General features: G+C 43.3%; 1 protein-coding gene across 3 annotated transcripts in view; it reads right to left on the bottom strand.

The window, feature by feature from the left end:
* Positions 1-22,405, bottom strand: part of arhgef39 (Rho guanine nucleotide exchange factor (GEF) 39) — a 29,027-nt gene extending 6,622 nt beyond the window's left edge. Inside the window, exons 1-7 of one of the 3 annotated variants that reach the window (XM_027002222.2) lie at positions 22,350-22,405; positions 19,724-19,916; positions 18,949-19,043; positions 15,316-15,436; positions 12,796-12,914; positions 6,147-6,217; positions 2,651-2,779 (exon numbers count right to left, since the gene is read on the bottom strand). In XM_027002222.2, coding sequence (XP_026858023.1) covers positions 2,651-2,779; positions 6,147-6,217; positions 12,796-12,914; positions 15,316-15,436; positions 18,949-19,043; positions 19,724-19,873 — 685 coding nt within the window. In that variant the 5' untranslated portion in view covers positions 19,874-19,916; positions 22,350-22,405. Of the gene's footprint in view, positions 1-2,650; positions 2,780-6,146; positions 6,218-12,795; positions 12,915-15,315; positions 15,456-18,948; positions 19,044-19,723; positions 19,917-22,229; positions 22,252-22,349 lie in introns of those variants that run through there. The other 2 variants (XM_027002223.2, XM_027002224.2) reach the window with 2 other exon arrangements.
* Between the last annotated feature and the right edge of the window lie 3,978 nt (positions 22,406-26,383).

Raw genomic sequence — 26,383 nt, 5'->3', positions numbered from 1 at the left:
GTGATTGCACCTCCAGCGACAGGCACTGCACAGGGTTCAAAATGGACACTCTGAGCAAAAGACAAGCTTTCTATGATTAGCAGAGGGGCCAAGCAGAGGTCAAATTGCTTTTAAAATGCCACAGGTTTAATATATGATGAGAGGATGTGGCGTACAATACTCCCAGGTGGCATGTGCAGATTGGATTTGATGGCTTTGGCAAATTGGTTAAATCCATTTAACTGGGCAAACTGCACTGGCTTCACGGTGAACAACAGCTTTTGGATCAGAACCGCATCCCTGATCACAGACTTAAGGCTAACACCATGGAGAGGGGATTCCAACAGGAAAGACACTACAAATGACAGAATTTGCTGAATAATGGAGCATATGGGTACAGGTGCATCTTCTTTTCTCCATACATCATGCACTAAAGAGCACCAAAACACTCTTCAGTCCTTCAGACGCTCATAGCCTCTTTCCCGCACCCCGTTTCTCCACGCTTCGGACTGACGCATGCGAGAAGGTTCCTTCTGACTTATCAAGAGAATCCAGCTCAAAGAGCAGGAACTTCATTCTCCCCTCTCCATGTCATTCGCTTTCAACTTGCCCTGTCAAAGAGCACCTCTGCCTGGCTACAAAAGCCCAGCAGAGTTCTGGGTGCTAAAGGTTGCACTACAAAGGCAGAGGGTGTCCTACTGATGTGACCGGGCCAAAGAATGGGAGGCACATGAAAGTGAGACTCTGTACATGGGGGAGGGAGGAACAGATGACACTGGGTATGATCATTGTTAATTTGAAGAGGGACTTTGCTTGATAGGTTATGCTTTCATGTCAGGAATCTACAAAGCCTTCAAGTAAAGGCTTTTCAAAGCACACGAGCCCAGTCCTGACATGCACTAAAATTCTTCCTGCTTTTTATTATTATTATTATATATATATATATATATATATATATATATATATATATATATATATATATATATACACACATACACACACACACACACACACACACACACACACACACACACACACCTCTCAAGTAATAGCATACCAACCAGCCAACATAATGGTACACATCCTAATGCAGAAAACAGCAGTAGCAGTCCCAAGTGATGGAAACATCCAAATCCAAAGGAATATGAAATATTTAAAAAATATAAGGAACTATATAGAGAAAATGTTGAAGGTTAACACCAAATTTGTGTCAGTGATGTTAGGGGCACTTTAGGTCGTGACCCCTAAGCTGGAGCAGTGGCCCGAACAGATCCCAGGAATGATAACATCAACCTTAGTTTAGTATAAGAGCACAATCATACAACAGCAAAAACACTGCAATGCACCCTCAAACTCCCAGAGGCCCAAGTGTGAGGAGGGAAAAGAGAGAGAGGGGAAAAAAACGTGTGTGTGTGTGTGTGTGTGTGTGTGTGTGAGAATAAACACACATGCACACACGCTGGAAAGACATCAGGTATCTTTTATGAGAGGCAGGGTTGTGGAAGAGAACTAGCTAATCAATGATCTGTTTTCTTACTGTTCTTTTTCAATGTGGGAAGCCAGGGTAGAGTGTGGGTAGAGTGAGGGGTGGGTGGGGGTTGGGTGGGGCCCGTGGATGCCAGTTGTGGCGGCAGAGGCCCCGCTCTGGGCTCCCAGGAAACAGCCAGACAGTCTGGCGCATCAATGTCCCATTGATTCAGGCTTCGTGTCTGAGACTCGCTCACCCCTTATCTGCTCGCTCGCCACTTAATATCGCTGAGGGGCTCCGATGCCTCTCGCAGAGCATCCGCCTCTCTTAGCCACATTAGAGCAAATGACGGCGAGGGGTGGTGGTGGTGGTGGTGGGGGGGGGGGGCGTGGCGCACCAGGGCAGGCACGTACGTGTCTGTGTTGGCTCTCAGAAGTCAGTAGAATGAGTGAGCAAAAGGTGAAAGAAAGGAGCCTTATTGGACAGGAGCAGGGAGCTCAGGAGACGTCTGGAGGCCTGAAAAACTGGCGCAAGAGGGAGGGTGCCCTGCACTTCCTATGACCGGCTCGGCGTGAAACGAGATCGAGGCTTGTTGGGTATTCATCACCAGCCTCGAACCACCTTTGTGCACGCACACGTACACCCTTGCTCACACGCCCTCCCTCTCCAGCTTCCAGCTTGCTTTTCATCTGCCGGTCGACGAGATGAGGAGAAGCGCTAATTGGTCCTGGGGGAGATTGGCAGGCCAAGGCATACACGACAAGGCCCTCTCATTCTCCCTCTCCCTCTTTTTCACCCTCCTTCTCTAGCAGTCTCTCATTTGTTCCACATGGGCATTCTCCCCTGGGACAAACAACAGGGAAGAAAGGACCTCCAATCCACAAGCAGCGAAAGAGAAGAAAAATGGCGAGGACTAACGAAGGGCACTCTCCACCTTTCCAATTATCAACAAGAACTTGTGAGCTTATCAATAGTTTCATTTAATTCTCTTCTCAGGGATTGGGCTTTTGCCATGCCAAGGTAAGCTTGTCTCACCTCCGCTGATTACAGAGAGACGGACATGTTTGAAACGGGTTGCAAGTTTCAACTTAACCTCCACCCCTTATTTGCGTCCCCCCCTCTCCGTGATGCAGAGATGGAGGAGAAAGTGAGAGCGACAGAGAGCGGGGCAGATGAAAGGAATAGCAGATCACAGGCGCCGACCTGGAGCCAGCAGCCTGGTCGTTCGGCCCTTGAGCAGCTTCTGAACGCGCCGCAGCTGTAGGTGATTCTCGTGGCTGCGGGCGTTGTCCTGGATCCGCTGGGCCACCTCCGAGACAGCTGCCACCGCACCTGCAGTGCCGCGACGCGGCAAGGACAGAACACGCGCTCACACCGCTGCACAAACACTGGACACATGCAGGTATAGAGGCTCACAGGGAAGCGTTTAGCTTCATGGACATCGTGAAATAAAGCCATTGTAGCCTGAACGTATTCAGTGACAATTTCTGTTGTTTTGCCTGTGTACTCCAGAATGATGGATTTAATTAAAACAATGTCTATGGAATTAAGTGACTACAATAAGCTTTAATTTAAGGGTATGAATGTCTATCTTGCTTTAATCAGTCCTTTTTATTCAGAGTGATACCATTTTAGGGGACAGATATGCTGCTTGGTTTTGACTTGACAATGATGTTATTGCATCAATAGTTTTTGCCCAAGTGAGCTAACCAAAGGTCTAAAGTTGATTATTTAGATGTGGCATTTTCATTCGGGGTCTCTTGCTGCTCATCTCCACAGAGTATGTGTTTCACCTACTGAAGTAAAACTCAAAGCAAAAAAAACACTCTGAAATAGGAACCAAAAATCGCTGGATTTCAGGCCTGGCAGAGGATCTCCAGGGAAGATCCCAGCATCTGCTGATGTCCATGAGCAACAGACCCCAGGCAGTCAGGGACAGCAAAGGAGTTCTTAAACAAGAAACAAACATGATTTTATTTAAAGTTATGTTAATATGTCCAATTATTTCTGCCCTCCTGGGGCACTATGTATAAAAAGGGTTGTGGTTCCTATATGATTCTTCCAGTATACTTTAACCTTATAGTCAAGTTTCATTTCAAATAAACTGTGCTGGAGCAAAAAAGGCAAAACAGCAAAAATTGTGGCACTACTAATACGCTTAAACACGTCATCATTTACTAAAAACCTGGCTAGACAAATCAAATTAAAGAAATCTCATCTTGATCTTAAATAAAAATTTGTATTAAGTTTCAGTAAAGCACTGTACAGTATACCTTTTACAATGTATCTGCATGATCTTGCAAGAGTAAGCGTTGTTTAAGGTTTAATTTGACACTGAGCATCCAATGATGAGCAGCCAATGATGAAAATTAATGTGGAGCCACTTGGAATTGTTCAATACAGCAATTTTTGGTGAGGCGCAATGATTTCACACGTGCACACACTAAGATGCATTGTGCACACATTTAACTACGCACAGCCTTTGCAAGTTTGTTTTAGCGACTCCTCACCAAGTTTGATTTCGCCATCAACCCCCTAGAGACAGATGACCCAGCGAGCGCGAATTAACACATTCTGACTCTGCTGATTGGATCTGCCGCTGTGGGGTGTGTGTATATGTCTGTGTCTTCCTTAATTAGGCCAAACCGTACAGCCTGCTACAGGCTGTTATTCCACCTTTAAAAGGCACAAGGCCATGGACAAGACCAGGAACACTTTGTTTGATGGCAATTAACTCTTACTACAGTTGAGCAAAATATGAGAATCAATTAATCATTAATTTGAAAATCTATGTGATCTCCTGAAGATCCAGAGAACTTATTTGTACACTTTACTCCTCAACAATTCTTAAAATGGTGTGAATATTGTTCATGAAGTTTACCAAGTTGTTCATTTGCATGAGCCAACTATGTTGGGGGGGAAAAACTGGTGTAACCGAACAATAGCAAGGCTAAGTTTTCTGTGCACCAAATAAACTCTCAGTTGCGAAACATGGAAGCTGTAATCAAACGATTTGGCCAATTACTGCGCACCGAGCACATTTTCAGGCACAGACATTAACGCAGTTGAAAACAACAAGAAACAGATGGATACTAATTTTAAAACTCCACTCCTTGGTCTAGTAGCCGAGGCAGCAGCAACTTGCAACATGGAGCTTCGGGCAGTTTCTCCATAATAAAATAATCGTAGCCTAATTGGGTTGCTTATCTTCAGAACAATTACGCCAGAAACCAGAGACGGTATGTGTTTGCGCCCTTCAGAGCGTCTCCTCGGCCCCTTGCTCTTAAGAAAACCTGCTCCATAATTGTGTTTCAATAGAGCCGTGTCTGACGCATTAATAATACCATTAATAAAACCATCTCATTTCACATTCCATGGACACTTTCTCCCAATCCGTTTCCCCCGCTATATGATCCACTGAGTATGTTTAAACAGTACTTGGTTGTTGGAGCCCCTTCAGTGTTTACTTGATTTTTATTTATTTATTTATATTTATTAACCATTTAAGGTTTCGAAGTGGTCACGCGGGGGAAGTTGCGATGGTGGTTATCATTCAGAAATGAGCGTCGAGATGCACATGCTTTCATATACAACCAATGAGGAGCATGAAGTGTAGCAATTACCACAATTAAAGCAAGGCCTTTCCACATGAAACACTGGGGGCGTAGAGTTTGGAGAGCGAGATAGAAGCATCTCCACAACAAGGAGAACTTGAAAACAACAGAGCCGACCGCGACTTCTCACGGCTGGGTTTTTTAATCAGATACAGCATGATTTGTCTACGGGTTGTTTTTAAATAATTCCCTTTACAAGGTACCCATACTGGGTGCGCAACGCCCCCCCTGCCCCCATAAAAAAAAAAAAAAAAAAGGAGTGGTCCTAATGAGAAGGGGAAGAACTGGCAGAGAGGCAAATTTGGCTATGTACCTTCATCTTAGAATCAGGGGCTGTTTTAATCTGTAAGCAAAAGCAGCACGCAACCAATGGGATTTTAATTGATACACATAAATAATTCCTTGTGTACACTACCGCTTAAGTCGGATTTGCTGTTTATTTGACGATAGAAATTTGTCATTATCGAGGCTTCTGTTGACGTTGGAGATGTTATTTATTTATATTTCACATGCTTGATATCCTCTGATCTGGTCCCAATTAATTATGTCAAAATCCACATGGGGAATTTAGACTCACGTTAAGCTTCGCCGTACTTTCATCCTCGGTGAGCGGAGCAGCGCTGTGACAATAATACCAAATAAGCGATGAAAGGAAAGCCCAAAGCTGCTCCGTTTGTCACGCGAACAAAGACGAGGGAAAGTCTGCTCCATAGCCAGTGCAAAAACTTCTTCAGACACAGATTCGTGTGGTTGTGCCACAGCACGCACCACTTTCGGCACCTTCTTCCCCCCACCTTTAAAGGGCCGAGCTTGCTTACTGGTGAAAAGCACCCTGAGATCATAACAATGCTGAGTGATCTTTCTGAGGTTCATCTGAAGCTGTCAAACTAGAATGGATGGCAAATTTGACAAGTGTGCATAATAAGTGTAGTGTTGGATGAGTGTTTCTGTGGCTTGATATAGAGCTTGAAAATAAAGAGATGAAAAAAAAATCTAGGTTGGCTGAAGCCATCAGCCATTTTGTTACTAAGAGCTAACAGGATAAGAGAGTGTTTGTGGAGCTGCGAGACAGCAGAAGCTCTTACTTGAAAGCTGTTGGAACTCTGGGTTGTCTGGACTAGTGTTCTCTGTCAAGTCCCTCAAAAAATGCTTGTACCTAGGGAGGGAAAAAATCCACATATAAACAATTTTAAAACAGCAGCTTATCGCAACATGTCTAAAAATACATCCTTACAACAGAAGAGGGATAGATGGAGGCAGCAAAGTAGGGGTGAAGAGGTTGGACAGGCGTCGTCTGCTCATCATGGGGTTATTCGCAACAAGAGATCTCTGGGTCACAAAAACAAATGTTTTGGTTTTTGAAGATAAATTGAAGAGCTATTCGACTGATGCTAGTGAATGTTTGGCTCAGATGTGCTGCTTCACTGCTACAAAGTGATACAGAGACCAAAGTGAGGCAGAACCCCACTTTGCACCATCATACAGCTATAGTTGACAGGGAGAAAACCAGTGAGGACAGGAGAGAAAACAGACAGACAGAGAGCAACAGCAAGGCAAATCATATTTCCTGTCACCTATACCACATAAACAAGTGAATGAATTTGATGGGGTCAAGCTCCACACATTAAGGAAAAATTAAATATTGATTATTGCACCATCATCATCCTGTCTGAAGAAAAGGATATTAATATCTGGCCAAATCAAGGGCCCCATTAAGGAAATTACCCCCATCCACAAGATAAGAGCAAACTGAGAGGGAAGGAATTTTATTTATTTATTGGGGGTAGAAGTAGTATTCTTTTGCTGTTTGAATGGCTGAGACAAAGACATTGAGCCTTAATACTGGAGATTATAGCTCACTTAAATAGAAGTCTAGCATCTGAAGACATCAAAGACATCCCTTGAATGAGATGGCACTTAGAAAAGTTTGGCTCTCTGGCAACGTCAGCACTGACGGTTAGATTCTCCACAGGTTTTCGCACTTTGATTTTCAAGAAATTTCAACCATACTGAACTGGGTATTCAGCAGTGGAGATGTACTTTCTTCAGAACAGGGCTCACAGAAGTACATGCTAACAGTATCTATGCTAAAACATTTCACAATAAATGCTCAACTGTCCATTCCAATCATGAATTTATAAAAACCTAATACAAAATAAATATGATCCAGTTACAGGCATTCCATCAACCTGCCATCAGCAGATAATGCTTTACTGCTCCTTCCCCTGTACAGCACTCCTTGGTGAGTCATGCAGCTAATCCCTCCAGGGCTGAAAATGTGGATCTTAAATGCTCCTGTTCCAAGAACGCCTGCGTGAAGTTGCCGAACAGGGCCCTTTTCACCTGGAGGACGATAGCGGGGGAGGAAGGGTGTACGGCCGGGGCCCACTGCTCCCTCCGGCCATGTCGGGTGATGTAAACAACAATGGCAGGCGCCACGAAGCCATGTCACCCCATCAATCTGGGAGGACTTAAAAAAACAAAGCAAAAAAAAAAAAAAAAAAAAAAAAAAAAAAAAAAACACACTGCACTTTTAAATTCCACTTCTGAAGAGCAGCTTTACAAGCCTGAGACATCAAGATTTTGATGAGAATGAGAGAGTGCTTCTGTCATAAGGCCCTCAAATTCTGACTCACCTTTTGTCACTCCCTGTCGCTGTCTTGGAGCAGGGAGTTGAGATGATACAGCCTGCCTACAGTTGCCTGTTCAAGTCAGGAGTGCATGATGGGTATTTATCCACAAGAGTGACTTGGGATGTCAGTGCAAAGCTTCCCACTTTAAAAGCTGGAGGAGGAAAATCCCACACTGTGCACGCTCATTTATTGAGGTATTAATTCATGATTACGTACTCTGTAGATTTGCTCCCCTGCTTTTTAAAAAAGCTTCGCAGCATTCTGCCTAGATTGCCAAGCCCCTTGCCTAGAATCTGAAAAACAGATTATTTTTAAAAAAAAGAAAGAAAAATGAAAAAGAGGAAACACAGATGCGTGTGACATCTGTTAAGAAGCTGTGAAACACCTCCCAAGTGAGCTGAACTAGAGCAGCTGCTTACACAGACATCGCCTATCTGCATGTTCCACACATAGATTACCACGTTCTGCTCATGTGAGAAGTTCTCGCCCATACCAATTCCAAAGCCACTTGCTTCAAAACTTTCCTAGGGAGAACCCTTGTGTGTGAAGGTAGAGAGAGGGGCATCAGGATTCCAGGTTAATACGGCTCTGAAGGGTAACCTGAGATAGACACAAGTAAGTGTCAGGAATTTATAGCCTAAGCAAGGACTGTCTTTTTCTGAACTACTGAAAAGCCAATAAGGGAGCTACCGCTCCGTGACAGTGAGCTGGATGTCCATCGGTGAGGGGGCACAAGAGGTCATCCGCAAGGAGAAGACCTCTGTTGCCGTTTGAAAAGTAGTTTTGCTAAGCAGTCACTCTCTTAATCTATCTATTCATGGGGCGCGCTGACCTTGGAGCGCATTGACAACTGACATTGATTTCCACTGCGAGTCAGTCAGTCAGTCTCTCTCTCTCTCTCTCTCTCTCTCTCTCTCTCTCTCTCTCTCTCTCTCTCTCTCTCCATGAGGTCAAGACTCCAGTCCCCAACTGTTTGCAGTATGTGGTGGCCTGAGCAGATGTGCAGATGCCCAGGTGGCTTATAACGGCGTGTGTGAAGATGCCTCTGTCTGCACTCTTCATCCCAGCTACAGCAGGAGACATGGAGGGGATGTGCTGACAAGCAGGAGCCCGAGAAAAAAATTGATGTACGTTGTCCGACGCCATACCCAAACTTCACTATACTTGCGCCGAGCCTTGCGCAATGTTCTTCCTAGCATGATTCCTTCACGGTAGATTATTAAGACAACAAAATGCAGAACAAATCCTTCCACAGGCCTAAAAACAGTCGAAATGAAGCTGAACAGAACACGCGAGCCTTTCTGAAGGCACGGGGTAGGGAGGAGTGAAGAATGCTGTAGTACTCATTAGGAATCAAAGGCAAACCAAACAAGACCCAATTAAGCCTTCGTCTATTAAGAGGACTTAAACAAGAGAAATGATCTTACTTCTTTTTCTGCTTGTCTCATGTTGTAGTAACAAACACATTACAGGCATTATCAGCCATGAATGCCCTTATTAGGACTGGGAAATGGGGGTGGTGGCGCAGCAGAGGAAATCTAATTAAAGAACTAGTAACAAAAAAGAGAACAGCCTAATGAGCATTATTAAAGCACATGCCAAATAATGTAGATGGAACTTGCTCGTTTAGCCACCCTGTCCCGCTCATTAGCACCAAAGCAAAGAGAAGATAACGAGACAATAACATAATCGGAGCCATATTCATAACAGTACAGATATTCTAATGAAGTGGCTCACCATGCTGGAAAGCACGGCTGGCCTACTTACCGCCGCAGACACCCCACCACACTAACGCCTTTGTAATATGCAGATGAAGAGAGCTTCATGTTTTTATTCCCCCTCATCTTCTCGCCCGCCCCGCCGCCTTGGCCCCCAGCAGACATGGGTCATCCTGTACTTACACACACGTCAGTGCAGGAGAAGAGAGGGGAAATATCTGTCTAATTATTTTTCTTTAAATACGTGAATTAAGGATTAAAATTCCTAATTAAGAGACAACAGAAACTGTCAGGCTCCTGCATGGGTTATTGAGCACGGCACAGGCGGCGGCTCAATTATTCCGTTTTATTAACTTCCTGCGTATGAGCCTAACATTTCCAGGCAGGCAAAGATGGAGGGGGCTCTCAGAGAACTTCCGCAATTAAATGGTCATCGGAAACCGAAACAGAACACGATCGGTCTGACTTGAAAAGGAAAAATTGTGCGTGACAGTTTGGCCTTGTCAGTTCATTGGACGTGGCCTCTGCGACCTCTACACAACACTCAAATTATTTTTTTTTAAAGTAATATTTTAAGCCTTAGGTAAATACAAATCCACAATATCCCCTTAAACTTTCAATAATGTCTATTGTCAATGTTTACAAAGGATGTTATAAAAAACAACAGGAACATGGAGAGCTAGAATAACCACACGCCTATGACTCACATCCCAGTTTATCAAGAAAATTACCAAAAAAAAAAAGAAAAAAAAAAAAGAAAAAAAAAAAAGAGTAAGGAATAATCCAAATAGATTGTTCGATTGCTTCCAAGAATTTTAATAAATCCTCTTTCAAGAGCCAGTCGTTATGGTAAGAAATGGCTACCTGAGGCAAACATATCAAGGTCAAGGAGATGAAGGTAATGTTACAGAGCATATAGGGGATCAATAGCAGTGGCAAGCATGAATGAATGATATACAAAGCTCTTTAATGAGACTACAGACTCCAGACCAGTCCATTGTAGCACTGCTCCTGAACATGCTGAGTTTAATCAGCCTGGCAGAACCTCACACTCCCCCATTTGCAGATGTCAAAAGAAGTGGACGGTCAAGGTCATCCTAGGCCTCGCCAAGTAGCGCCTATGGACTAATACCAGGCCATTATCCGTCAGCTCAGCTCGTATAAAACAGTGACCATCACCCATTAGTGGTGGGAAAGCAAATGAAAAGCAATGTGTGCATGATTAAAAGGAGAAACTGAACAGATGCTCTCAAATAAGTTCAATCAGCGTTCTTTCAAATGGTCTTTAAATGAAGGTGGACTAGAAAAAAAATCTTGTGACCTCCAGGTATTTTATTCCCTGTGAAGCTCAGACTGAAGTGACCTCAGCAGCCGTCTTTGCCCAAAAACAACTTGATGTCTAGATAATCCCATTCGTCTACATTAGCACGACACTGTCTGACTGTCTCGTCGTGTAAGAGACGCAGCTGAGACCCCTTGACCCATTTCAGAGGTACAAGCCTCACAAAAAAATTGGTGGGGGGTTGGTGGTGAAATGGGGGTTAGCTTCTTCATGGATCTCTGTCTACATCTATGTCAGAGTATTGCAGTTCCACAACACGGAAACAGACCATCATCTTCAAGCATAATGCGGCCACATCTGCTTCAGTGTAAAAATCACACTCTGGCAATAGACTTTGGCTCTGTTATGGGTCATAGTCACTATAGCGGAGGGGTCCGGGCCCAGAGAAAGGCATAGCAATAAAAACATTTTTTAAAAAGTACAGAGAACGATGCGGGTATCGGCGGGGGGGGGGGGGGGGGGGGGGGTTCCCATTTGCACCAGCAATGACAGAACAACACTTAATAGGAATAATGATTTTATCCACACACACCCAAACCCCATGTCACTGCTCTCCTTCATAAGTAGCAGCCATTCTATTGTGACGGCTCTTTCCTTCCCCACCGCTGCTGGGAGAGGCTTCCGATTATCTGCCCTCTCCGCGAGCGCTTCTGCTGCGGCCCTTAAGATCATCACACAATTAGGTGTCCCCCCACGTAATTGTACAATCACCACTCGCATCGAGGTTGGAAAGGAGGCAGATGAATCAAGGAGCGCCTTTGAAGCATGCAGATTGACGGGCCGGGGTGCTGCAATTCCAAAGGAAATTAGAGGCTATCCGTGCATGAGGAAAAGCAAGTAGTGAGGAACTGGGATAATTATATGGGCCCTACAGGAGAATACAGCCTATTCCAGATGTAGTTTGCTGTAGAAAGAAACAAAAATCATACTGGGTATGTCATACTTCTGAGTTCTGAGGTCAGTGATTTTGCTGCATTTACTACAGCATATGGAAGTGCGAAGACAGAAAAAGCGACCATATAGCGCCCTTCATAAGAGAAAAGACATGCTGTTCCACAAATCGAAGACATTTAAACACATAATTATCTCCACTGCAACACTGACATCACGTCGTCTTCTTTTATGTTCGGAACTACATTTACAAAGTATGAGTGACACGAAAAGTCTAATTAAGATCGACTTCGGCAGCCTGATAAAGCAATGTCACATCATTTTCACCGCTTCTTAAGCGCGTTTCAGCCCATTTCGCACCCGGTTACACTAATTAACGGATGAGACCACAACCGCATGAAATCACAGCCGGCAAAATCGTCCTCTTAACAAAGGGAATTTTGACAGTTCTTGGGCAGTCTAGGCTGGCGTAAGCATGACATCAAACAATAATTATGTCTGTCAGCAAAAGTCACCCCCCTTACGTGGTGCCGGGGCGATTCCTCCAAAGCAGCCGGACAGGAAGCGAGAACTCAAGCATGGAAGGCGTAACCTGATGGCGACAGCTTTACGCACCGCTACAAGCGAGTCCTAACGATTCCCAAAATTTCCATCCAAGCACATGCAGTCGGACGAGGGAAAGAGAGCGTTGCGGAGTGATTTGACAGCAAGCAAGAAGACTTTTGTCACATCAAAGGCAGCAGACTGGCCAGTGTCAGAAGACACTGATGCATAGCCAAAATGCATTACGCTCGCTTCAGGAAATGACTGCATATCAGCGGTGCCATCTTGCAGGAGCTGTCGAACGGCTGCAATCTCTCTGCAAAAGCAGATGGTTGAAATGCGCTAAAACTGCACTGGCGAACAATCTATTTCATTTGCACGTAATATGGAATTCAATGCCTGAGTTACTCTGACAACTGATAAGTCAAAGTTTTCACAGCCAATACTAGTCAATGCTTGACAAGCTCGTGAAATATGTTCCACAGATCCAAAGCATTTCTCACTAGGAGTGCATGTGTGTGTTTGGGTGATATTGCTAACCTTTGAAGTCAGACTGTTGCCCTGTTTCTGTCTGTGTGCGTGTGTGTGTGTGGACAGTCAAACTTACTGCTGAATGCGCTGTAATGGAAGAGGCAGCAGGTCTTCAAGCTGCTGCTTGTGGAACTCAGGTCTGGACTCCTGGAGCTTCTTAAATCTTCTGAATGCTTTGTTTTTCTTAAGCTGCATCTGAGAGAAATAGTTTTTTTGTTGTTGTTTGTTTTGTTTTTTAAGGGGGTGGTTTGCTGCTTTTTTAATTATTACCAGGCTTCAAAACAACATGGCTCTATGAAGATTAATCTTATCCCATGTCAAAAGAGGATCAATAATGCTGTCCTTAAATAGTAAGAACAAGAGTGAAAATTATAGTCGACAAGTTATGAATTCCATTAAAACCCATTAAATCTCCTTCAGTAAAAGTCGTACGTCAAAGCATCATCGAGCAAGTTGTGCTGGCAGCAGAATCGAGGCAAGCCTGCTTAGCCCATGAAATGTGCATCTACACGCATCTCTAAACATGGGAACACATCTGTGGCAGCATGCGAGGTGTCATCACGCTCTCGACTTGAACCTCCATCTGTGCTTCTCAGAGCTTGATTTAGGCCCGGACTGTCTTGGTTTATACTCTCCACTAAAACGTATAAGCTACAGCGCGCTGAACGACGTCTCGTCCGCGAACAGCCCACACTCCACATGCTGTAAAGGGCGCCGAACTGGCCACACACACCTGCTCGGTGAGCTTTACGGCCGAGCCAGCTGGGATCTCCCTCCGAGAGGCCTGACAGATGCTAAATCACGGGCTCCGGCCGCGCAACGAGATGAATCCTTCATTTTTGGCTGAAGGAGGGGGTGAGCGCGAGTTTCCCGCCATGCTTACACTGTGGCGCGATCAAGAGTGATAATTGCGATCGCACCAGCTGATTCGTACGTTTCAGTACAGAGGGAACCGTGTGTGTCAGGTTTCACAACTTACGAATCCAACACCGTCCCTGCAATTCAATCATTCGCACTCATTTGTGCGCACACTTCATGCAGCGCGCCAGGGAGGCCCAGGCGGCTGTTAGCATTCGTCACTGGCCTAAAAGGGGCTTTTGTACCCTATTAACACATAGAATAAATATACCATTATAAAGGCAAGAATGGAAGGATGACATTTTAATCTAGCTGGATAGTTGTTACAAAGCGTTTGCTAAGGCTTCTAAGTAAACAAAAATAATAACTAAGTACGTTCATATGACTAAGACGATAAGCAAAAAGCTAATATGCCTCGGCTTTAAATACAAATAACCTCTTTCTCTCTGCAAGAGAGCCATTATTCTGGTGCCATGCGAGTAGTGTCACGGCAGCGATCCAGAGGGACAGATCGCCCGTGTCCGAGGCTCACATCAAGCTCAAATACGCTGCTGTGCGTCCCTGCAATTAATGCCATGTAGGTCTGGCGAAGGGATCGATGCTAACTTACACAGCTCAGTCCCCGATCAATGGGAATCAGTCAATTTGCCGCAGACATATCCCTCCTCTTAATTAAGACATTAATATCTGGGAAGCTGCAGGCTTCGCATAGATAAATAAGAGAAGGTGTTAGCTACACCCTGGTGCTACAGCACGGCACGCTGTCCAGCTCCTGACGGGTGAGGAGAAGCAAGCCTTCTGTACTTCTTTCAAACATGTATTCAGTCTAACCCACCCACCCAGCCAGAGACTGTGATTAATTTGATTTCAGCCTGTTTAGTACGGGGCTAGCGCATTCATGCTGGATGTTCATGCTGGGACTAGTGCATCCTGTGCGTAGTGCAGAGATAATTCTTTAACCACTATGTGATTTGGTCTAACAAGGAATCAGTCATCCATGCATGGGGGGGGGGGGGGGGGGGTTCAGGTGCCTTTCTGAAGGAGGGGCTAATTAGCGCAGAGAGAGATTCCCTGCTGCCCTTTTTTTTAGTGGGGGGGGGGGGGGGGGGGGACTGATGGAGGCTGCCCACTTAAGTCAGGCCTAATGAGATGGGAGGGTTGGACTTAATGGTACCACTGGGCTTTGCCTGAGAGGGATGTGTTTGCTCATGGTGTCATCCACTAGCCATAATCAGGTAGGTGACCATTTTTTTGACTGCTCCAAATGTCAATCATCTTTGAGTTAGTAACCCTGCCATGACTGTTCTTTTCATCACCCTCATCGTTGAATACAAGTATATTGTGTAATAAAAAGGGAGGGGGTGTCCTCTCATAGATGAGAAACAACACAACAGCTTAATAGGTTTGGACTAATTAGATCTGGAGCATGATATACTGTCAATTCCACACATTACCATAGATCTATAATGAATACATATTCATGAATTCATATTGACAGGCATGACCACTGACTTGCATATGAGAAGATGACCTCTATCTGGATTTCTAACCCATGCCAGCTCATGGAGTGGACTGTGATGTACAGAATTAGTTCTGAAGCTGTACGCAAGAGCCACCAAGCTAGGTTTATGGAAGCCAGCACAAGGTCGTTCCACAAGCATCAACATAGTGATGTGACAGTTTCAACCACTTGACAATGCAGTAACAACGATGCCCCACAACACTACCTACAACTTACCATAAGAACCTTCTTTGCAGTCTGGAAGTTGTCGACGTATGTAATGTAGAAGTGAAGGTGTGGGCAGAACTGTTCAAAACCAAGCCCGACGTTCCCCTCCTCGAGATGAGCCAGCAGTGTCCTGCTCAGAGCACCAAACACTGCAATATTAGATGCATTTCATTCAACAGGTAAAACATCACACAGGCAGAAGGGACAGAATGGTTCATCTTGCTCATTATATGGTCTCTAATTAGCTTTGAAAATGTATGCGGCCCACAAGTGAAAAATATTCATCACATTTAAACACACGAACATATACACGCTGCTGGCAAGTATGGTTTAGTCACGGTCGCCTTTTCCTGATCTGCAGCCACACCTCCACTGCTTTGGGAACGGTGCCTTTACTGCACAAATCAAGCCCCTTCTCTATGAAAATGAAGGACAGATTAAGCGGCAGGGGTGCCCACCAGTGGAAGCATTTGCCATGCGCGCTGTGCAGCGCCTGGCAAGGGCCTCTCCCCGTGGGGGGGGGGGGGGTCTGTTTGGGGGTGGATCCAGTGATGCTGCAGCAGCCCAGGATGGTGATGTCATCATTTTCCAGGCGAGTGTGCTCCTTACAAACACCTGGAATGGAAAGTGCTGGGGTGGAATGCAGGCATGCACGTCTGAGCTGGGGCGCTTTACAGCATCCTGGCCAGTGTGAGGTTGCTGACACTTGTGAGGAAGCTTATTATTCAGACTTGGAGAAAGGTAGCACACACAACACATGCACACACACAAACTCTAATGATGTTCCCTGAGACTTTCTTACATGCTGGAAGAAGGAGCACTTTGCGGTTGAAGTTGATTTAAATAGATTTTAATGAAGTTGCAAACCAAGGTAGCCTCTGTTCGTAATCAGGAGATGCTGAAGCAGCCGGGAGAGTTCTAACGAGGGCAAAGGGCGGGAAAACACTGCGTTTCCTCACACAGCCAGAGGCTGTTATAGTAAATATGAAATTATGAATTACATTTTTTATACTTTTTTTAGAGCAATTAAATTCTCTGGCCATCATGAAGATGACAAAGATAACATTAGCATTCCTACTGCGTCACTTTAATCCACATTAATTCTTAGCAGTAGTGACATCTGGAGTGAGCGCAGGCTCTGCTAAACAATGGGGGCCTATGTGGCTTCATTTGTGGAGAGCTGGAACAGAGGAATACCAATTAATGTCACTGGGTGGTTAGCACAGCGCAAATGTACACGAAGAGAAAACCAGAGGAGAAAGCAGCACATTTTAGAAGCCCAGTGTGTTCACTCTGCACAGGAAGCACTCACCTCAGCACCAGTGGTGACAATGACTGACTTCCTTTATATGGGATGTTATTTGATCTATTTCCACACCACATCTACTGCCATAAAAAGGTGCAATGCACTTGCTGTGAATATTTATTATTTGGATGTGTTTTTGATCTGTTTTGTGCTACTTACTAAACGATGCAACAGTATTATCAAATAGGTTTGTTATAGCAAAGGTTGGGATAATTGGAAAGCTGATACTACAGCCTGATTCCTTCATAAACAGCTACAACAATGACAAGTGTGGCTTGGTTTCTGGTTTAATGTTTAATGAACCTGGAACTTAAATCTTTTCTAGTGCAGGAGCATCAAAGCTGTTCAAACAAATTAAAACAAAAATCTGGAAATAGCACTTCAATTCCATTCTTTAGCCAGCATCACTTTTAGCATCAACATACCTGACAGCGTATTTTTCTATTGCTTGTCTCTTTTCACTTGGGAGACCAACATTTAGAATGACATGCAGACATTATTCCCACTAACAACAAGACATAACTTTAAAGGAGACTCAATACTTTGACTCAAACTGACTAAATCCAGTCCCTGAAGACCATCTGTTCCACCATTTAGTTTGATCAAACTCTAGCACACTTAATTTCCCTAGCCAAATAGCACCAGGGCTCTGATTAGCTGACACAGGCAATCTGTGATTCTTGACTAACTGGCGTTTTACTGAATGCAATGGGTTGAAAAACAGCAACATCATTCAAAGTGAACAATACTACTGTGTGTGTAGTACACCTTTAAAAAAAACAAAAAAAACAACACACATTCTTTTTAGTGTAATCCAAGGAAAGGTTCTCCAATTTCCCAAAGACATCACATGCAAAGCATATGCACATGTTTAGGAGTATCAGAGCACTCTATTCATTTTAATCAGTCAACCACTACTGTCTGTTTGGGGATCTAAATTGAGAGGCTGCCATTACGGCTCACCCGGCAATTCAATAACCGATTCTAATGATGATATATGGTAACTGAGTACCAATTTATCCAATACATCAGGCTCTGAAATTCAGCCTTCCATCTTCATTCAACGCCTGCAGACGGAGCAGGCCCATCAAGCCTGCCAGTGACGGCAGCCTCAGGGACCCCCCCAGTGATTCATTATTCAGACTGTAAATATAATTCTCAATCAACAAGCTCGGATTGAAGCCCTAGCCTCCTGCCGCTGTCACTGCTCTCCCCGTTGTTCCTAAGGCTGCATGCACACAGAGTCAGCATGTGGCCCCATGCTGCCCAATCACACTGGAGCTCGGGCAGGTCGCTGACGAAACCCCACTAGAGGCTTACTGCCACTAAACAACGCCTGTCCAAAAATTGAACGTGGAAGTGCCGACATTGATCATGTTGTTAAATATATCAAATGCCAGTCAGGCATCGAGCAGGGGTAATCTCGCCGGTGCAGCCCTGAAGGTTTTAAAACCAAATAAATAAATAAATAAATAAAAATACCTGAAGGCTTGTTTGCTCCCTGACTATCGGACATTACGAGAGGGATTTGGCTTGCATGTTGCCTTCACTTGCGCTAAACCTTCACTAGATCAAAAAAAGCACAATACTTCATGAGAGCACCATGTTCAACCTGTGCAGTGCACTCAGGGAAAAGAAACCAGCACTAACAGGAGGCGGCTTCTTGACACTTGTTGAGTTAATTTGCTGTTAGTTTGTTCTACCCAAGCTGGAAGATCAATGCCAAGGCTGGACTTGGAACCCCCAACCGGTTGTGCTATTTCATCTTTGCCCTCTCATTTCTCGCTATCCTGACTGCTTCTGCAAGCAGCAAATGCAGAAGACCTGCAGAAGAGTCACAACTGGGCTTCATGAATTAGTACTGAGGGTTCCCACCCCATTAAAAACAGCATGCCTTGCATTGAACAAGTTGCTTTCTGCAGCCTACTAACCTCCTACAGAAGGCATAAAATGGTTGGAAAATAATTAAAAATGCATGCAGCTCTATTCAAAACATCAGCATTTATAAAAACTTGCTCTAATCAATGTGTGAAGTGGTAGTGGTTATAAGGCAGATGAGAAGGTGTAGTACAGGTTGGTGCTCTTAAGAGAAAGTCAGCTGAAAGCCTAAACGCAGGGCTCCTTGATTCCAGATCCCAGGCTAGAGAATCACAGGAGTACCAGGTTAAAGCTCATCAGGCAACCACCAAGGTTCTTTTCTTTCATTCTCAAGACAGCCCCCAATTAATAACCTGTTCTGTTTAGCTGGCACCACAGACATCCACCCGCATTCACCTCCATCCAGCCACCCCTCCCCAGAGCAGTGATGTCCAGTTAATTATGAGGATTATACTTACTGGTTTACTAAATGAATTGATTTAATTGAACTGAAGATGCTCTCTCTAATGTCCTGCCTCAGGGTTCCTTTGGCCTTCAGAATCTCCACAAAGTACTGCAGGACAGACAGGAAATAGGAAGAGGAGGAAAATTAAATCCTTCACCGTCATTTCCTCATAACTCTTACTAAGTGGCACCTTACACACTGCAAACACCTGAGACACAGAGGAAAACATTTTACATCGGTGTCCTCTCAGTTACTTCTAAAAGGTTAGGAACACAGCTAATTCAACTCAACCTAAGGGTGAAAGAAAACACGCAGTAAAATACACATATTTGCATTTGAAAAAACTGTGTGGGTTTTAACAACCAGCCACTTAAATAACAAGGCATGATGCAGCTCTGTGTATGTGTGTGTGGCACAGCTGGAGGGAGGCAGCACACAGGGTTAGATGGCGTGCCTCGAAGGGTCAGCAGCACCCACAGGCCATTCGGTAATGAAACGCACAGAACTGAACTGAATCGTTCGAGACCTCTGGAAAGTAGCAAAGCACAGAGTCAATCCATGCGCCGTGGCATCGGACAGAGCTCCAGAGTAATAAATGAAAACTTTAGCATGACTCCTTGATGTCGGAGAGACTCCAAGGCAGCCTAATTGGAAAGTTGAGCAGCCACCATTCAATTTGCACCTCAAAGGCTTTTGTATCTCGAACACTTTTGCACTCTGCTCAGCGCGTGGTCATGTTCACTTGCATAATGTAAAGAGCGAGCGTAGAAGGCCGAACCAGGACTCACCGTGGCAACCAGGTCTAGCTGCTCGCAGTAGCGCTGTTCGCTCTGGACCAGCTCACGGCCAACACGCCTCCTCTTCCTCTCCCAGCGCTCACGCTGCTGCTGCACGCTGCGCACGCCCGCTGCAGCAGACGGGCTCAGGGCACAACTCATAACTGGCCAGGTGAGGGCACTGTTTCCAGATCAAGGCGGTGACCTATGTTCAAATAATTAATTAACTGCATCGGAGGCTTGCATCACAGCTAAGGTCACATGAGAGTATAAATACAAGCTAGACACCAAGAAGGACCCAGGACATGGTGTTTCATATCCTGCTTTTTCATTTGGAGGTGCTTGCTGGTAGTGTCTCAAACATCATCTGAACCATATAAATGATCAATATTTTATAACTTCCAACACATTTTCTTTCATATACATTGTGTTGATTATCATGATGGAAGATGATGACAGAAACAACAATTTTTGTACACACAATCTTACCTATAGGAACAGCATATCTGATTACATCATAACCAGCCAAACTGCCCTCGCTGAATCCATGATAACAAACATGCCTTGTGTAGGCCATAAGCTGAGCCTGAGTCTCCAATTAAGGCAAGCCAACTACACACATTCACCACACACTTTCTCTAACACTCCAGCACATGCTTGATCTATGACCCAGTGTGGGCTCTCTCTCTCTCTCCTAAGCACAGTTCTTCCATCAGTCTCCCTCCCTCCCTCCCTCCCTTCTCCCCTGCCTGCAGTATGGTCCCCCAGCTCTGGGGTGTCCTCCCTGCACTGTCTCATTAGTGTCAGCTCTAATGGAGCATCAGGGCCAGGGAGAGGGACGAGGCCACCACTTTAACAGCAATTAACCCCTGTGCTGTCCCCAGGGAGGCCAGCGTCAGCTGCTCTCTAACACACTGTAAACAAGCCACCTCGATCAGTGCCACCAAAGGCGGGTGGGGGGAGCTCACTCTCGTCTTAAGAGCCGCACAAGATGGCTGCCAGCAAACATGCCCATTAAGGGCTTGCATCGGCACCCTGACTGGTGGCAAGAAAGTGGATTAACGGCATGCCTTAATAATCTGTTACTTATCCACTGCTGGTGGGCACTACTAGTGCAAGCAATGTCAGTCACCCCACTGTCCATTTCGGACGGCCTGCAGCGAAACAGCACAAATAACTGAGCTATAAGCCCGAAGTGATAAGTACACCATGTAGCCTTGGCTATAAGTACGTTGGGTTAAGCCAAGATAATGTTTTACGAGCAACTTACTGTAAATTGCATCATTCCCCTTGCACACATAATCTCCCAATTTTGAGAGATATAGCAGGATTTTTGGCCCAGTGAAGCCAATTAGAAGCTAGCTGAAGATGTCTGGGATCAGGAGTGAACAGTACGCAAATCGGCAGTAATCAAAGTGCAGAGAGGGGTAAACTCATCCTATTCAAGTTACAAATTACTTTCTGATGCTCAAATTAGGACTTAAGAAAGTATTTCATTACCATCTGACTTTTCTACTTTTCTTGAGACAAAAGTTTTCAAACAACTGAAGTGCATGTGAACATGACCTGGCAACATGAAATAAACTATGCCGGGACCCACAGCAAATGCTAAAGTGTTGCTTGCACTGTGTAGGGCTCACAAAGGGTAGGTCCAAAAGACTGCAGCTGTAAAGACAGCCTTGGGGTTAGAGATGCAACGCATGGACTATGTGGGGCGCAGCAGATGAGGTATGTCAAGCAGTTACTGCAAATGCATTACAGCAGTTTGTACTGCAACTAAAGGCTCTAACCTTTTTGGTTTCCTTATTTGATTTTTCTCGATTTCTAAAACTGCTTAAAATAGTCATATAATAAAAACTAAAAACGTATGAAATTAAAAGACTTAAAGGCTATGTAAAAAAAAAAAAAAGCCAATTTAGTTTGAGAACCAAATTTAACACAATTACTCCAGAGTTAAGTTCTGCAATACAGCATTCCAACCTGCGTTTATTTTAGATTGCTGAACAGGCATTTTCAGAAACCTCGGAAACACAAAAGTTTCTTGTACTCCCGAGACTACCCTATCTGAACTACGCTATCATTTAAGTAATCTGGATTGTTTGTTAGTTAGGTTTTCCTTGCGCTTAATTAAATTAAGGCATCTAACGAGATTTAAGGTCAAAGAAAAAATATTGTTTAGTGTTGTATATAATGCAGTCTACATGTTATCGAAGAACTGTGGAACAATAGCTGCTGCATAATGTAGTCACTGCATAGTATCAGCGATTTACTGAAGATGAGCGAATTTGCGATCCTCTGTTGGACACGTTTTGTTCTGCAGGTTTTAAATACGCATTATTCAGATCAGAACTATGCATCTAGTCAGACACTGTACGCTAACAGCGAAACTGAAAGTAACCCCCCCCCCACGTAATTAGCATGAATTAGATAAACTTGTTCACACATTTAATTACGCTGCCGTCGTCGCTTGCTCGTTAGCTTTCGTTCACCATGAGGTAGGCTAAGAATAAGTACTGACCTTATTCGACAATGGCATTTCTTTTACCCTAAAAGACGGATCAAATTTCAAGCAAATTAATTAATGTAGTCCTTTCATAATCGTGTGGAACATAATGTAATATTAGTGAAACAGACTAACCTGGCAGCGTATATCCTTTTCAAATTTAATACAGGCGGTCTTTTTTTTCAGTCTTAGAACTTCCGGGTTTGCGTCGACTGCTATTGGCTACCGGATGAAAACGTAGAAACTCGTCAGTATGACTATGACGTTGCTGGTGTTGCGCTGGGATCTCAGAGTTCAGCAAACCTGACTCTTGCTCCTGTCACGACCGACCAATGGCGTTGGTTTTCCTTCAAGATCACACGTTGTTTAATTTCCTACTATCGTTTAAGTACAGCTGTAGCATTAAGAAGAGTTGACGACGGTGGTAAATTTGCCGTTCAAGTGGCAGCAGGCCAAAATGAAAGGGATAAGAGAAAAATAGGAATTTCCCCTGGAAATTTAGGAAATTTAGGACATAGCTGCTTCCCAAGAGTTGATAGTACACATTTTACATCACAAATAAAAATATAAAAAAATATAAAAATGGGAGTATGAGAAAACATCCCAGCAAATGCTTATTAGTCTGTACTAGTATGGGTCAAGATCAAAGTGATGCCCTCTGATCACAGTAATAGCTGCAACCCCTCAAACACAGTCCCTTGTAGACAAGGAAGTCCAGCAGCAGCTCATAATCCTAAAGTTCCACCTTTAACCATTTTTACCACTAGATTTCCAACAACCCAACCCCAAAAAGCTCATCCAAACAAGCAAATGCTTACAATCCACATTAGCGAGAACACTGACATCTAGTGTTGCCCGCGTGGCTCTGTGAAGATGATGAAACTAAACATCCTTTAGATCTATTAGTTTATGCATTTGAACAATAGACATCTTCCTTTCCTTTCGCTTTGTGCTGATAATAAAACATACCCAAAGTCCAGCCATTTAGTCCAGTGCAGCATAGGATGTAAACTGATGTTTAATAAATGTGTCGATTAGAACAAGAAGTAGGCTTTGTGTCCAAAATCTAATGCATAAGTCTGCAATGCTTGCAGTGTAGAAAGCCTGAGAGTAATGGCATAGGCATAGTATTTGAAGTGCCAGATGGGACTAAGTCCTTGAGTGATGATCGCTCTGCAAACAGCAAGCACTGAATGAATCCCGACTGTATCTGAGATGTCAGATTCCGAAGCTATAACAATGTCATCCACATATATAAGATGTAAATCTCTGTTGTATCCTCATAATTTCTAGCCCAACTTTTCTCAACTGCAACATGTTAAGTAGCTTCAATAAATACAGGTCAAGATTGGATTAACTGAGGTTGAGAGCAGGTTTCAGTTTCTGCATAATTTCATTAAAAATGTCTAGCATAACCCTTACAAAAAATAAAAACTCATAAAATGAGTTAGGGCCTAATGTTAACCACTGCAAAGAAAGTGTATTTTGAGTCAACAGGCTAATAAAAAGCACTTTTAATGAGACATTCATTAAAATGTATTATGATATTGATAGGTCCAATATTTATTTATTTTTTTATTTATTTTTATTTATTTACTCAAATATTTATTATTTTTTTATTTATTTTGTTTCGAAGACATTTGGTATTATAATAATTGGTCCCCAAACAGACCTGTGCAAATTAGGCCCATTTTGCCTTCAGGCTACTGAGGCAAGAGCAGTCAGAGACACCACAGACAAAAGGTCCTTTTTCACCTGAGGAGGTGTGTGTGTGGGGGGGGGTGGGGGATTGGTATGAGCGTCAATAATCTGCACAAGCAAAGCAACTCTCTCAAGGTTTTTCAGCAATGCGGTGCATTATTCATCCTCACCCTTGCCAGAGGACTCTTAATTGACCCTTGCTCCTCACAAAAACTTCATGAGATGAAAGAATGCAATGTTTCTGTAATTCGACTCTTTTTGAGTTCCCTCACTCCATTCCAATAGTATTGAATTTTATCTTATGAATCATTCAAAGGAATAAGGGAAGGTAACCATAAGCTTGAAGATGTCATACACAACAACCCTGCATCTCCAGAACACATTGCATCACTTGGGCTTAAAAACAAACAGTTTTTATCACAGTGCCGTTTATGGCCTTCCCGTGTGGGACACTTTGAAGAACTATGAGTGTCACTATTTTTATTAGACCTCATGTGCCTAGCCTGTAACTTTCTCACCCGTGCAGAGTTAGCTAGGTCATGTGTATAGATTCCTGGCAGCATGGTGGTAATTTGTGAGATGGGAGATTAAGAGTTTTGCCTCCCTTCCAAAATATAAATTTATTGGAAAAATATGGTTTTTAAATGCTTTTAAATATTTTTTAGCTTTTTAAGTTAGCATTTTTATTTATTTAATTAATTTTTAACATTATAAACCTTTCTGGTGAAGAAAGTAACTAATTTGTATTTTCTGCACCCCACCAGTACTCTGCTTAGACTCCTTTATATTCAATCACTTTATATTCTAATCGCACAATTTCATGCAAGTTGCACTGCACTAACATCAAGAGAGATGCAATTAAGAGATGATGTATCCCCTTTGCCCAAGCACAACCATCATTTGATAAATGTTAATTTTTATTTGTTGCTGATGCCTCAGCTTCCTTTTCTGGGTCACTGTTCATTTCCTTAAAACATCCAGAGGTACTATTTGCTAAACAGATAACTTGGTATGGTTGCTCTAACTGGACTTTGACTTGACTTTAACTTTGACTTGACTAACTACCCATCAGGCTGCCTTTGTCTTCACTTTCATGTTTATCTATTGCACAAGGAGGCAAAATTAAGGTTTTTCTGTAGGATCAGGGCAATGTTAGTAATGACATATGTGAACTATTTGACAACCACTTTCATTACAACACTGTTCTGTTAAACCAGAACAACTTACACAGGTTGTGAAGAAGGACAGGCTTAAATTAACTTCTATAGAAATGTTCAACTCACCCCCTCCAAATTTTCAACCCAAATCTATGTCCTTGAGCTAGGTTGGAACGATGAACACTGGCAGAGCACCAGGGGTTATATGTAAGAGTGGTGCTTCGCATCTATGACACTGTATGTCCTTGTTCAACTAATGTAATAAGTAGCAAAGTGAAGTGTTTGGTATGGGGCTTACAATGCAAATGGATGGAAAGTCTGCAGAGGATTTTCAAAAGCAATTTGCTGGAATTGCCTATTGTCTACATTTGGTGGCCTTGATTAAAGCTCTCAATCAGCCTGTGCAATCTGCCTCTCAATACTTGTCGCTCTTTCAGCACATTTGAAAACAGCATGCTCATTAATTCTTACCTGCAGCTGAAAAATGCAGTTTTTAAACACTCATAAAACACTCATATTGTGCTTATTCTGTCTAAATGGAACAAAAGCTACACACCCTAGTACATCTCTCTAAACTTTGTGGTAGTACTGTTGTTGGAGGGAAAAAGCAAATGGGATTAACCATCAGTTCTAGGAACTGAAATGAGATGGCGTCCTCTTTCTTTAGGACTGCTTTTCCAAATAAATGTGCAACATGTATAATACATTTTCAAATGAACAGATGCTTTAAAATGTAAGAGTGAAATAAACTTTAGTAATAGATAAAAGAAAAAAAATGTATATTTTGCTTAATTTCATGGTGCCTTCTGAATACTGGGAAACTGGAACACCTGATCTTGATAGTCATTTTCACAACAATATCACTGGACAACTCATCTGTAATTGGTTTATTTAATTGGTTATTTACTGCCAAATGAACTTTTTGCCACAGACTACACATAATAAAAGTATAGCTCAACAATACCTTTTGTTTTATTTTATTAACACTGTGTTGTTTATTAACACTGTGTTTGTGTTGTTTAATATTATTATTAATAATAATAACACTGGTTTACAATTATTTTTCTTCTGCAAAAAATACTATTTATTATGTATTTTTTACATGCTGAATCTAAAAATATTTTCTGAATTTCTCTATCTCCAGTTTTTTCTGCCATTATGCTTGCATATCATTATGGATAGTTTGGAAAAGTAGCACCAAGGAGAGTGGATTCCTTCTATGGTGGCAGGCTACTGCTGGACACTGAAGAGGGAAGCTCATGAGACCAAATATAGGCAAAACTCATACACCCATACATTTTAGGACTATGT

Source organism: Electrophorus electricus, chromosome 7, assembly GCF_013358815.1.
Source record: "Electrophorus electricus isolate fEleEle1 chromosome 7, fEleEle1.pri, whole genome shotgun sequence".
NCBI lineage: Eukaryota > Metazoa > Chordata > Actinopteri > Gymnotiformes > Gymnotidae > Electrophorus > Electrophorus electricus.
Note: the sequence above shows the minus strand (reverse complement) of the source record. Positions and strands in the feature narration are given on the sequence as shown.